This window comes from Lycium ferocissimum, chromosome 8, assembly GCF_029784015.1.
Source record: "Lycium ferocissimum isolate CSIRO_LF1 chromosome 8, AGI_CSIRO_Lferr_CH_V1, whole genome shotgun sequence".
NCBI lineage: Eukaryota > Viridiplantae > Streptophyta > Magnoliopsida > Solanales > Solanaceae > Lycium > Lycium ferocissimum.
This window is the reverse complement of record NC_081349.1, coordinates 8,740,918-8,754,718: the sequence shown is the minus strand read 5'-3', so window position 1 is coordinate 8,754,718 and position 13,801 is coordinate 8,740,918. Positions and strand designations below refer to the sequence as shown.

Below are 13,801 nucleotides of genomic sequence, written 5' to 3'. Positions count from 1 at the left end.
GGAGAAGTTCGGCTTTTGAAGGAATGAGAGGGTAATGAAAAGGAAAGCTCAGGCTAAAAAAAAATGAATGATCCTATGGGTACTAACACAGAGGCAGAAGCACTGGCATTCTGCAAGCTCTTAGATATTTGAAAGATAATCAAGTGGATAAAATCAAGATTGAAACTGACTCATTATTGCTAAAAAAACATCATTCAAAGGACTTGGGAAATATCTTGACAAATTGTTACCATGGTGAAAGAAATACGGAAGCTTATGGAGGGTAAAACTATGGTGATTGAGCATATATATAGAACGGGTAATAAATTAGCAGACCATTTAGCTAATTTAGCTGCGATAATAGGGATGTAATTTTTAATTCTTTTCAAGAGATGGGGTGTCAATGCAAAAGAATAGTGAACAATGACAAGTTGCAAATGCCTTATCTAAGAATCAGGAACTGTTGAAGCAGACAACACTAGGAGAAGTTTGGAGCAGAGGAATCTATCATACTCAAATCCTTTGGGATGAGAATGTGAAGGTGTGTTATACTAATTGTTTGTTAATATTTGTAGATAGTTACAACATTAATGGTGGCACTTCAAGCTCAGCAAGCAAAGCAAACAATCACATGGAAGGCAATTAACAAACAATCAAAATAGACACAAGACTCAGAATCAAGCAACAATACCACAAGGGCAACAAATACTTTCATCATGCACTCCAGACAGGCTTTAATTGGTTTTAACTAGTTAGGATTAATAGATGTTCGATTCGTGGTATTAGCATCATTTGGTGCTCAATCGAATGAATAAAAATTAATCTTATACAGGTTTAAATCAAAAGGAGGAAGAGATACAACTAATCTCATGTCTATCAAATTGAAGATTGGTGACATTGCCTTGGAAAACAATAAGAAGCAGATAGAAACAACAACAACACAAATCACTAAGCATCAGGTGGCAACAACAACAACAATCCACAAGTTTGTGTTCAAAGATGAGGGAGCACAAAGATTTACCGGTGAAATCAGTAAAAGGAACATCTTCTTTATGGTGCAGCTAGCAATGGAACATAATCAATAGGAGCTGCTACCAAGAACCACTACTACAAAAAAAGGCAAAAATTGACGGAAAAAACCAACGGACTGCGTCGATTTTTTAGTGAAAGCCGACCAAAAACCAACCGACTATGGGTCATCGGTTTAGGTCATGTTGATTAACGCAAAACCGACACAGTCCGTCGGTTAAAATTGACGGAAAATCGATGGACTCTGTAGGTTATGCAAAAAAATAAAAATAAAAACAAAAACAAAAAAAAGCGATGTACTCCGTCGGTTTTTTTTTTTTAAAAAATAAAATAAAATAATCAATGTAGCAACTTGGAATCGAACCCCGGTATGTTGGCATTAAAGGGCTCTACCACTAGACCACTCATGTTCTTTGTTCAAATACTTACATTGTTTTAATTTATACTATTTTTTCACTATAAAAACCGACGGACTCCGACCGTTTTTTATATATAAAAAAACTGACGGAATTAGAAAATAATATCAAAAATAATTATATTTTTTGCGCGAAAAATAACCGACGCTGTCCGTCGGTTTTTTTTATTTTTAAAAAAGATTTAAAAAATTGTTGAAAAAACTGACGAATTTCGTCGGTTTTTGCCAGTTTTTTAGTAGTAAACATCAAATCAGAGCTACTAACGATGGCAAACTCTGGACTCCAGATCAATCGCTGACGAGAAGAATGCAAAGGGTACCAATTTGGGAACAATTTCAAACCCTAGAATATTTTAGGGGCCGTGGTTTTTTCATTTCTGTCCCTTTACTTTCCTTTTTGTATATACTTCTTATTGGATTAATTAATAAAATTAGTCACTAGGGACCACCTATTAACCTTTAATTATAAAAAAAAAAAAAATTGTGATAAGCCAGCTCTTGTGATAGGCAAACAAAAGAAAAAAAGAAGAAGATTTTTTAATGCTAAGAGGTTTTGAGGCGAGAGGAGTTTTGCACTTTTAGGGATTTGTTTATTACTTCCAATTTTTTAATTTAAAAAGGTCAACTGTTTCAATTTTTTTGTTTGTTTGTTGAAGCAGGTAACACAATGTAGCAAAATGTGAGTTGTGATGATCGAACTTGTATCCTTCGAGTCATTTTAACCAACCAGCTATGCCGCTAGCCAATCCCTCTCAATCTGATATTAAGCATGTTCAAGATTAAATATATATACGTTAAAAAAGTAATGTTTGATATTTCATGGGTCGAGGATGTTCAATTGATCATCTTTAATAAGGATGGTTTTGTCCCTATTCTTGAACTATAATACAAAGATTTAAAATACGAAAAATGAAGCAAAAGCTCCACTGCAATTAATTAAAGAAATCGACTTTGAATTATAAAAGTGAAGAAATTATTGATAGAGAAATATCCTTCTTTAATTGGACCATCTAGATATCAGATGATTATTAACAACTTGTTTGGATGGTTGTTACCTATTGTATTGTATCGTATTTTTACTTTAAATTTAATATTTACTTTGATTGTTACTCAAATTTAATTGTGTCGTATTGTTAAATTTATTATTATGTAATGATGAAAAGTTTCATTTTATATAACTTATTTATTTTGCTTCGTTATCAAACACCCCCCCCCCCCCGCCCAAAAAAAAACGCACGCGCGCGCACATACATATTGTCCTTATTTTTAGTATAGTAATACTATTTTATCTTTTACCCACCTTTAGATTATAATAACTCTACCCCATACGGTGTTCCCCCCCCCCCCCCCCCCCCCCCCCCCCCCGTCCCCCTTTTTTTTTTTTTTTGACATATTGTAAGTTTATTGTGAAACGACGGGAAACGATACAATCTATCAAAATGTTGTATTCATCAAAACAATATAGTATGATACGATACATTAGAAAACATCTGTAGCAACCATCTAATAATTTTTTTTTTAAATAAAGAAGAAGCTAAAGTGATCATATATGTACATATTGAATATTCTAATTTATTAATTAATGTTAGTATTACGTAAAACATTCTTTCTCCTTTTTATTATTATTATTATTATTATTATTATTATTATTATTATTTCTAAAGACTTCCCTCACATCCTTTTCGAAGGCGTGGATGATTACACCAATCTTTTGCCCTTCTACACCATGACTCAGACAACATTAGCCACCAATTGAAAATTTTAATTTGTTCTTTCAATGAATTCAAAGGTCTGTATCTTCACTATCTCCTATTTTAATTTAGTCTTATTCCATGGCTTCTTCTTTTCATATTCCATCATTTCCCACCCCTTTGAGGAGCTCAAGCATTAGCCATGATCTTTAATTTCATAAAAATATGACCACATGTGCATGAATTGGTATCTAAGAAAAAGGATACTCTCTCCATCCCAAAAAGATTGTGTTAGTTACTATTTGAATAGTCAAAGGATATTTTCTTTGATCATAATATCGTTTCAAATACTTTTTATATATTTTGAATTGTTAACTATTGTGACTTGTACTACTTTTTATGTAGTTTCAAAATAAATATGTAATTTATTTATTTTTTAAAACAAAAATTCTATATCTGAATTCACAACGATCATTAGTTAGTTTGACCTTCGTAATGCAAATCAAGACACTCTTTTTGGGACGAAGGGAATAGTACTTTTTGAATGAAACATGTCAATACAAAGATTGTATGGAATGTCATTCGTTGCAAGTGCATAAAACTTTAGATTCATACTTTTTATCTACGTTTGATATTCTTTAGATTTTTATCACCAATACCGTTTTTTAAAATAAATTACACCACAATGTAATTATTAGCCTGCTTGGCTAAATTTAAGGACCCGTTTGATCATAGAAATTATTCACTTTTTTTTAAAAATAATTTCTTACTATTTAATTTGAAAATCAGTGTTTGACTATGAAAATTTCAAATTCATCTTGAAGTTGTATTTCAAATTTGGTAAACAACTTATAACCTGTTTTCCAACGATCAATGATCCAACTCACTTTTGATCGTTGGATTTCTTTTTCAAAAAAAATAATAATAATTAAATTTTGCCCTAAATTTTGTATTTTTTTATAGAACCAACCTCATCTTTTACTTTATGAACCTTAATGTTGTTAGCGCACAGGGTTGTAACATTCATTAGTTCCTAATTATGTCATGATTCAGTTCAACGAACTGCATATATGTTAATCAAAATCGACAAATGCAAGTGACTAGTCTAGTGTCATATTCCAGTGAAACGATCGATGGTCGATATACCTCTATCGTGCTATTCTTTAACATGCGTTCTATACAATTTGTCTCCACATTCAAAGGTTATTTTTCTTTTACTTTTTAGTGGAGAATCTAGCTAGAGAGGGTTTGTGTTAACTTCTTGCTACTTTTTGCTGGTCCTCACAGGATTTGAGAAGCATGCACTAGCATATTTGGCAGAATGAAGGTATAAACTATTAAGGGGTCAGACTTATGCCCCATATGTGATCTCAAATTGTTATTTCACGAGAAGAGATTGTCCACACAATGTGAGAAGATTATTTTAAAAAATAACTAGTTATTAGTGTTGTTTATTTTTTATACTAATAAATCTTTATAATAATATTTAAAAATTGACGAAGTGTAAACATATAGTAGCTCGTATATGAGATCTAATCCAATGACACTATGTGACTATCCATTATGTAATATTACTATTTTAGAGCAAATTTAATTAGTTGTTTTAGGTAAATTAGTCATGTCGGCTGGTTTTGCTAGATTTTGAAAATTGTAGGATATAAATCATATTTCATGTATTTTAGGAAAAAAAATATTCAAACATGAACAATATTTCAAATATTCTTTGCAAAAATTATATCTTCAACCCCAACTCCATAAATTTCAAATACAGTAAAAAATATTTGAAATCTATGTCCAAGCGCCTACTTAAATTTTCTTATTTGGAATGTGATTTTTGATAGAAGTGCTTTCCGAAAAAAATACTTTTGCAAATTAGCAATTTGTGTTTGGCTAATCAATTAAAAAATTACTTTGGTCAATATTATAGTAGTAATCCGTGGTAGCTTGACCAAAGTTCTAAAAGTGTAGTTGAAAAAAAAAATTAAAATTTTCAATTGAAAAACAATTTATGTTCGTACTTAAACACTTATTTTTTTTAACTCTCTAAAAAACCATATTTTTAAAATATAAATAAATACCTTTGACTTCCCAAAAGCCTGATCAACCGGGCTATAAATAAATGACCAAAATACTATTGTAACATGTTTAAGTTTGACTATTCACAATTAAGTAACCAATGGCAAAAGTTATAGAAAGAACAGTCAACTATCTTTATCCACTTGTAAGTGGCATCACTAGGAATATTTTGTTCTTCTATAAATACTTGATCTCTCTCCTTTGCTTATCTAATCCATTACTATTACCAAATTTAAATTTAGTAATGGAACTATTCTACGATGCCAAGGCAGTAAGATTTAGAAGTCATTTAAACAAATACTTAGTAGCAGATGATGATCAAAGAACAATCCGACAAAGCCGAAACGGCTTATCAAGAAATGCACGGTGGCTGGTGGAAGTTGCCGACCCCGAAAACCGCCACCTTATACGGCTGAGAAGTAGCTCCGGCATGTACCTCACTGCTTCCGACGAGCCATTTCTTCTTAGCATGAAAGGTAAATGTTAAATGTGTACATTTTTGGTTACTACTAAATTATTTGTTTAGTACTAAATTATTTGTTTACTTATATTCACATACATATATAATTCTTTTTACACACTTTGGTTCTCAGAGATAAGTTGTCTTATTTTTAAGATTACAAATCTCACTTTTTATCAAAGAATACCTATACATATCTTTTGGATAATCCAATGGTGTAAAAATTTCCTTACGATATCGGTGTATATAAGTTAAAATTCCTTAATTATGTACACTGTAGAGTAAAGAACCTCTTCATTATCAGATCATTCAAAGAATATTTACATGTAAGCCTCCTTAAAATGTGAAATTTGTAATGTTGAAAATAAGATATGTTATCTATTACAAGAGGTAAACATATCTTGATCAATGGTAGTAGAAGAATTTCTTATACTGATGGTGTATATAACTTAAACTCTAATTATACATTATATCTCGTTATGCCCCTCTGATCCCTTAACCTGATTCTTTAACGTAAATTTTTTTATACTATGTATTCATTACACTTTTTCCCTTTACGTGAGACCTGATTCTTCTTAACGAGTTATACACATGAAAATTCTTTTCCTTTTTGGTATTGGTGAGATTTTAGCACATGGCCTCGTGCCTGCTCTTATAATGTATTGAAATGTGCGACTAACTCATCTAAAAATCTAAATAAAATTAGAAAGAGTACACTTTTTAATTAGTTGATTATATATATCTATTTTGGCAGGAGAAAAAAAGATTCTTCAAACTTCGCCGGAAAATATGGAGGATGTGAGAATTGTATGGGAACCACTAAGATATGGTTTTCAAGTTAAATTAAGGGGTTATGGAGGAAAATTCTTAAGTGCAAGTGGAGGTACACTAAGATGGAGCAATAGAGTAACTCATGATAGTCCTTATAGTGCTACCACTCATAATTGGATTCTGTGGAGTGTTGAACCTGTAGATGTACCGGAAGATGAATCATTGACGGATTATTTGACGATGGTTTCTAATTTTTCGTCGGTTTCCAATGAACTTTCTACCTTGGATTTGGGGTCTCCCATGTCTATGCATTCAAGTTTGAGTTTTTCACCTAAGGTAATATTGCTTCTTTCTGCGTGAATTGTTGTTATATATTGTTTCATAATGTATAGTATTATATTATATTGTTTTGTATTGTATTGTATCGTCCTGTATTGTTTTGATGGATACAACGTTTGAATAGATTCTCACATTGTAATAACGGTATAGTTTGTTTGAATCTTTAATTGTTGTTGTTTGATAGAGTCCTCTAACTAGAAGCCCCATTATTTTACTACACGTGACTAAGCACGTAATCATAGCGTGTAATTTGAAGATTAAAGCAACCCTTTAACTAATTTATGTTTATAGAACAATAAAATACTGTAGAAAAATGCTTAAGAATTTTAGTCAAATCTCTTGATTTTTTAATTCAATTCTCTCTCTGAGAGAGTAGTATAGTACATGGCAATATAGCAAATGCTACCACGAGGGGAAAACAATAACGAATGCCCCTAATGCTCTAATCATGCAGTTCAAGAAATTCTGTCATCATGACCACATTTTATTTTGTCAACCATAAATAAAAAAGGTTTTAGCTTATTATGACACATTCTAACATATACTAAACCCGTCTCAAATTAGTTTTCATGTTTTACTTTTTGAGAGTCATGTATGTAAATTTTGACCAATATTGTAGATCATAACATTTTCGTCAAATTGACATGAGAAAAATTGCAATTTGTAGTACTTTTCGTATACTTATTAAATATTTAAATTTTAATTGTAAACGTATTGAGTTGATCTGATCCAATTTAACTTTAAAAATTAATTAAATTGACTTATGACCTATGAGACGGAAGGAGTAGTACTAATGATATAGTCATTACTCATTAGCAAGAGCAAAAACATTTAATATTTTAACTATGTTATTTGTAACATCTTTTAATTCTCAAAGTACTCTTCCTAAAATAAATTCTTTACTCCCTCTCTTCCATGTCCATCATTGGTTATTGTTCGTATTCATGTGCTCCTTTCATTCACTTTTACTTGTCCACTTTAAAGATATCAAAAGCAAGACAAAAAAAAAATTCTTGTTTTACCGTTAACACTAATTGCTCATTTTCAAATCTATTGAGACTATGCACCAATTAATATGGATATTATGATAAAATACATACTTCATTTATTAATTTTTAAGGGGCGTGCAAAATCAAAAGTAGATAAATAAAAGTGAACGGAGAGAGTACCTTTTAGTAATATTTATTTTTATAAATAACTTTAAGAACATATCAGTCATTTAAAAACAATTGCTTATAAACACTTTTCCTCGAATATCAAATGCTTATTATCAGTTTCAATAGTTAAATATGAACATATTAATTATTTACTTATAAACTCAGTTTATACATCAAGAGTAATTTTCAACACTTCATACTTATCAGCGACTTAACCAGCGTTTGGTCATAAATATTGGATCAAATTTTAAAAATTTATCTTCAAAGATCTGTCTTCAAAAAAATTTCAAGACCAATTTTTGATTTTGGGACTTCTATTCACAAAATTTCAATTTTTTTCCCAAGTAAAATGCATGTTCAAATGCAACTTCAAGTTCCCAAAACCACTACTTCATAAACTGGTACGTTCAAGTTTCAACTTCAAAATCTATGGCCAAACGGGAGCTATACTTCCAATTGGAAATGCAAAGAGTTTGTTTGACATTGTTCCCTCTGATCTTTAATTGCATTAATTTGTTTGACAGAGTCCTCTAACTAGAAGACCAGCAATGGAGCTTTTCCAAAAAGCAAAAGCCGTTCGTTTACAGAGTCACCATTTCAAGTACTTAACAGCCATGGAAGACGGTGAATCAGTAACCCAAGATCGTAACGGGGCTTCACAAAATGCAAAATGGACCGTTGAATTCGTCGAAAAAACTGACAATGTTATTCGTTTAAAAAGTTATTATGGGAAGTATCTTACTGCTTCAAATCAGTCTTCTCTTCTTGGTATGACTGGTAGAAAAGTCATGCAAACTCTGCCTAATCGACTCGATTCTTCTGTCGAATGGGAACCTATTAGAGAGGGGAATCAAGTGAAGCTCAGGACTCGATATGGGCAATTTTTGAGAGCTAATGGTGGAATTCTTCCATGGAAAAATACTGTTACTCATGATATTCCTTATCAGACAGCTACTCAAGATTGGGTACTTTGGGATGTTCATGTTGTTCAAGTCTTGGCTGATTCCTCTGTTCCTAAAAGGCCATCACCATTGGGTCTTCCTTCAGATTCATGTGCTTCTGAAACTAGTTCTTCCTCAGTTGTTGTTTCCTCGGAATCCTCCAGCTTTTCTACACAAGAGGTACGAAAAGTTTCCAACTTTACTTGATGTGAATTATAGAGGTGATAAAATTAACATTTGTTTATTACTTTATCAACCTGTCCAAGTTTGAACGTATTGGATTATGACTTGTCTGTTGACTTGACCAATGGATTGAAGTCGAAATGACCCAATGAAACCCAACCTTACGAAGTCAACTTTGGAGATTTGAGATAGTATAAGTTTGAAAGAATTTAAGCTAATAATTTAAGAAAGATACTGCTAGGTGTCCCACATTGGTGGAGGGATAAGCCGTTGTCTCCTTATATGATTTTTGACAATTCTCACCTCATGAACTAGCTTTTGGTATTGAGATAGATTGAAGGTCCACTTCTTCATATGGTTAGAGTTGGGCACCTGTTATTGTGTGTCCCAATGTTGAGTGCTTGTGTTATGTTGTCACGCTCCAGTTGACACATCTAGGCGTGCCTATGTGTGTAAAGTGTCCCACAATATTGGTTGAGGGATGCATTGTTTGTCTCCTTATTTGGTCTTCAACAATCTTCACCTTATGAATTAGTTTTTGGGGTTGAGTTAAGCAGAATGCCCATTTCTTGACAGACATATTAGATTTCACAGTCTTTTTTCCAAAAAAACAAGAAAGAAAAGAAACAGAGGTTTGGTAATGTAGGCCGCGTTGAGTTATGACCCATTTTGACTCAACCTATTTTGATCCATTAAAATTTTAGACCAATTGAATTGTGACCGATTGTTGATTTGATCCGTTTTGACTTGTCCAAGTTTTTGATCTACGCGCCATGTTTTGGCACCTCTAGTGAATTCAATGATTTTGTTATGGTGCTCAGTTTCTCTTCTTTTTGCAGTCAAGAGATTTTTTTGCTAGTTCGCCTCCTAAGTTGGGAGATGGGAGGTTTATATTTTATTACATTGCGGACGAATTAGGAGAAATTTATGAGGAAATGGAGGAACTTTGCATAACTTTTGATGGAAATACTGTTGAGGAGCTAACAAAGACATTGGAGGATGCAACAGGACTTGAGGAAATAATTGTGTGTACTAAGAGTCCTTTGAATGGGAAGCTTTATCCTCTTAGCTTGCAACTTCCACCCAACAATACAACTATGAATGTTATTGTATTGCCATCTTCATCTAAAGGTGAGAATTTTTACTTGTCTTCAGTTGGTTTCGTTTTGTGAAAATTTGAAATGTTTAGGCTCATGACTTGTCTGAGCATTTTGGTTCCAAATGAACTAGAATGTTCATAGTCATTAAAATAACTTGAACTTGTTTTACATAGAGTTTGTGTAAGATTTTGTGGCCTTCATGTCTTGAGTGGAAGTCAGTAAATAGAAGCTGATGGGTAGTTGAGGTGCGCTTAAAATCAACGCAACTAGAAGGTGCCCAATCAATAGGTTCTTTTTGACCTCACTAAGACACCAAATCATTTTCTTGTCATATTAAAGAAATTTAATATCTTTTAATTCCCAAAGGTGTTAACATTTTGGTGAAGATACGAGAAGACACTTTTGATATTATTTATCACTTATAAGCTCTAAGTGAACAAAAGAAAATTATCACTTTTAGGTTAATGATGGCACATCATATTCTAGCCCAAAGAATAAACAAAGTGAATTAGTTGTGTTTTAGGTTTTAACATAGTTGTCACAATGATTATTGACTTCTGACATTTCTTTTCTCCAGCAATTACTCCAGATTCTCTTTCAGACCATATGTCCAGCATTCCCGAGTTGAATGGTTCAAATTTCAGTGAATGGAAGGAGCAATTACAAATTACTTTGGGACGTTTGGATTTAGATTTGTGTTTCAAAATTGATGAACCTTTGGAAGAAAGTGTAGACTATGCTACTTGGGAACACTCCAACCGTGCAAGCCTCATGATCATGAAGTGTAAGATAGCTAAGAATATTGACAAATCAATACCAAAATCTACCCGCGCAAGAGAGTTCTTGGCTTCTATTGAGCGACAATTCATGGCTTCCGATAAGCCATTAATTGGTACACTCATGGAAATGTTTACTACTAAGAAATATAATGGGACTAGTGGTGTCCGCGAGCACATTGTGGAAATGGTTAATATGGCAGAACAACTTAAATCAATGGATATGACCATTTCAGAGTCTTTTTTGGTACAATTTGTTCTCAATTCTCTTCCTTCTCAATTCGGTCCATTTAAGATTAGCTATAACACAAATAAGGAGAAATGGACCATGGATGAACTCATTGTAATGTGTGTTCAAGAGGAGGAACGATTAAAGAGAGAAGGATTGCTATCGGTTCACTTAGTATCACAAATTCAGAAAGGAAAAGGACCAAAGAAAGGTAAACAAAAGGGAAAGAAATCACCAAATCATGGAAATAATGTGACTACACATGATGGTGTCAGTAAAGGAAATCTGAAGTGCTTCTTCTGCAAAAAGAAGGGACATTTGAAGAAGGATTGTCCGGAACGCAAGAATTAGTTTGAAAAAAAAGGGTAATTCAATTGCTTATGTATGTTATGAAATCAATTAAGTCATGCTTCTTTGATATTTGGAGGTTAGATTATGATGCCATGACACATGTTTTTCAATTCTTTTTCAGGGATTGGTTACAACCCGAGACCTAGAGAGAAAATATTTTCATTGGGAATAATGCTCCTCCAGTTGAATCTATAGAGGCCGCTAACTTATTTTAGGTAGTAGTAGATATTTACATAGTTTGAATAATACCTACCAATTATATTGCTTATATTTCTAGAAATTTTGTTTGTTTTCCCTGATCAAGGATATTATGTTAAGTTTGGATGTAAAAGTTCCGCGGTATATAAAAATAACATGTTGATTAGTTTGGTGTTTTTCGTGATTGTTTATATGAACTTGATAAATATTCGTGTTTGCAACAAATTTTAATATGCGGAAATAAATTACAACCAGAAACAAAATATGAAGAAATAGAGATTTTATTTATGAATATTGCGGGTACAAGATCTATTTACTCCCTTGATTCTTCTCGCCTAATATTTCTCCGTAATTCGAGGGCCGTTAGTAGCTTGTTCCTCGAACGTAGGATGATTTGAATTTGGATATGTGGACTTTCTTAGGATGTATTTGATTTCCATGAAAGGATATTGTGGATCTTCTTGAAGTATTTGGTTGTCAAGAAATATTCGTCCACATATTAATCTCTTTGTGAATATCCCAAGAAGTTTATGGGATTTTCGAGATGCCTCTTCAAGTGAATATGTGTCTTTTATATAGGCTTAATCTAGTATTTGGGGTAGAGTAGTCTCCAAGAAACCCTAACACATATTGGGCTCAACTTGTAGAGTCTCACAAAATTTCGATGTCTACAAATGCCCCCTACTTCAAGACTTGTCAAAGTATAGACGTGGCAAATCTCAAAGACGAGACTTGAAGTAATAATGAAAGATGACAATCGTCTCAAGTACTGCTAGTTTAAGAGATACCCTTGGATTATTATTATTTTCCAAGTGTCTTTTGGCCTTGGTAAAACTAACTGTACCCACTTTGGACATGGACTGAAATCCATCCCTTTTCATTAAAGAGTGGTATCAAATCCTCATAGGACAAGTTTGAACAGACTTTAATTTGCACACAAGCTTAATGCAAACTCAATTCCCAGAGAAATCTAATTTTAATAGACTTCAATTTGCACCATAAATCTAGCCTGTTGATTTCACCAGTCACGTTTCAGAGTAGCCACCGATCACGTGTGTTCATCTTTGCGATTTTGCAACTTCGGTGAGGAATCACTCGGTGATTTGATTTTGCTTTTTATTTGCGAGGGAAAAGATGAAGGGCAGAACTGTCCCACTAGGCGTGCCAATTTGTTTGCAACAAATTTTAATATGCGGAAATAAATTACAACCACAAACTAAATATGAAGAGACAGAGATTTTATTTATATTGCGGGTACAAGATCTGTTTACTCCCTTGATTCTTTTCTCCTAATATTTCTCCGTAATTCGAGGGTCATTAGTACCTTGTTTCTCAAACGTAGGATGATTTGGATTTAGATATGTGGACTTTCTTGGGATGTATTTGATCTCCATGAAAGGATATTGTGGATCTTCTTGAAGTATTTGGTTGTCAAGAAATATCCATCCACACATTGATCTCTTTGTGAATATCCTAGGAAGTTTATGGGATTTTCGAGATGCCTCTTCAAGTGAATGTGTCCTTTATATAGGCTTAATCTAAGGTTTAGGGTAGAGTAGTTTCCAAGAAATCCCAACACATATTGGGCTCAACTTGTAGAGTCCCACAAAATTTCGATATCTACAATTCGTCCCCTTCTTTCTCTTAATCATTTATGGCCTTGCATGTGGTAACAAATAATGGCACCAATAGAACTCGTCGAATGAGACCTCATCTACATTGTGGTATAAAAGGTTAGGACACACCTTTAAATTCAAACTCTGGCAGTAGCCAATTCCAGAATGGATAGTTCAACTGCCACAGCTCACAAAAGCAATAATACTCAACTCGTTATCTTTTATATATTAAAAAAATCATAGAAACATAAACTATGTTTAAACCGGTTATCTTTTATGACAGATTAAGAGAAAATCGTCAAATGCCCCCTCAACATTTAGTCAGTTTAATTATGACGCACCTAACCTTTGCGGGCGACCTATTACCCCCCTGAACAATTTTAAAGTAAATTAATTTCACCTAAAAAGCTATAACCAGATCTACCTCATGTGGGTGAAATACACGCGCCTTACAGGCTTACACGTGTATTTTACCACTTAAATATTTTTA

The 13,801-nt window shown here is 32.9% G+C and overlaps 1 protein-coding gene across 2 annotated transcripts; it reads left to right on the top strand.

Moving 5' to 3' along the window:
• The first annotated feature begins 5,401 nt into the window (after window positions 1-5,401).
• LOC132067172 (uncharacterized) lies at window positions 5,402-11,871 on the top strand. Of its 2 annotated transcripts, none has more exons than XM_059460321.1 (6): window positions 5,402-5,666; window positions 6,405-6,757; window positions 8,442-9,038; window positions 9,881-10,172; window positions 10,719-11,511; window positions 11,619-11,871. In XM_059460321.1, the coding sequence occupies exons 1-5, from the start codon at window positions 5,435-5,437 to the stop codon at window positions 11,495-11,497; spliced, it is 2,253 nt and encodes a 750-aa protein (XP_059316304.1). In that variant the 5' UTR covers window positions 5,402-5,434; the 3' UTR covers window positions 11,498-11,511; window positions 11,619-11,871. The 2 variants fall into 2 exon arrangements, with proteins under 2 accessions (XP_059316304.1, XP_059316305.1); XM_059460322.1 differs by having other exon boundaries at window positions 10,719-11,528.
• Window positions 11,872-13,801: the final 1,930 nt, after the last annotated feature.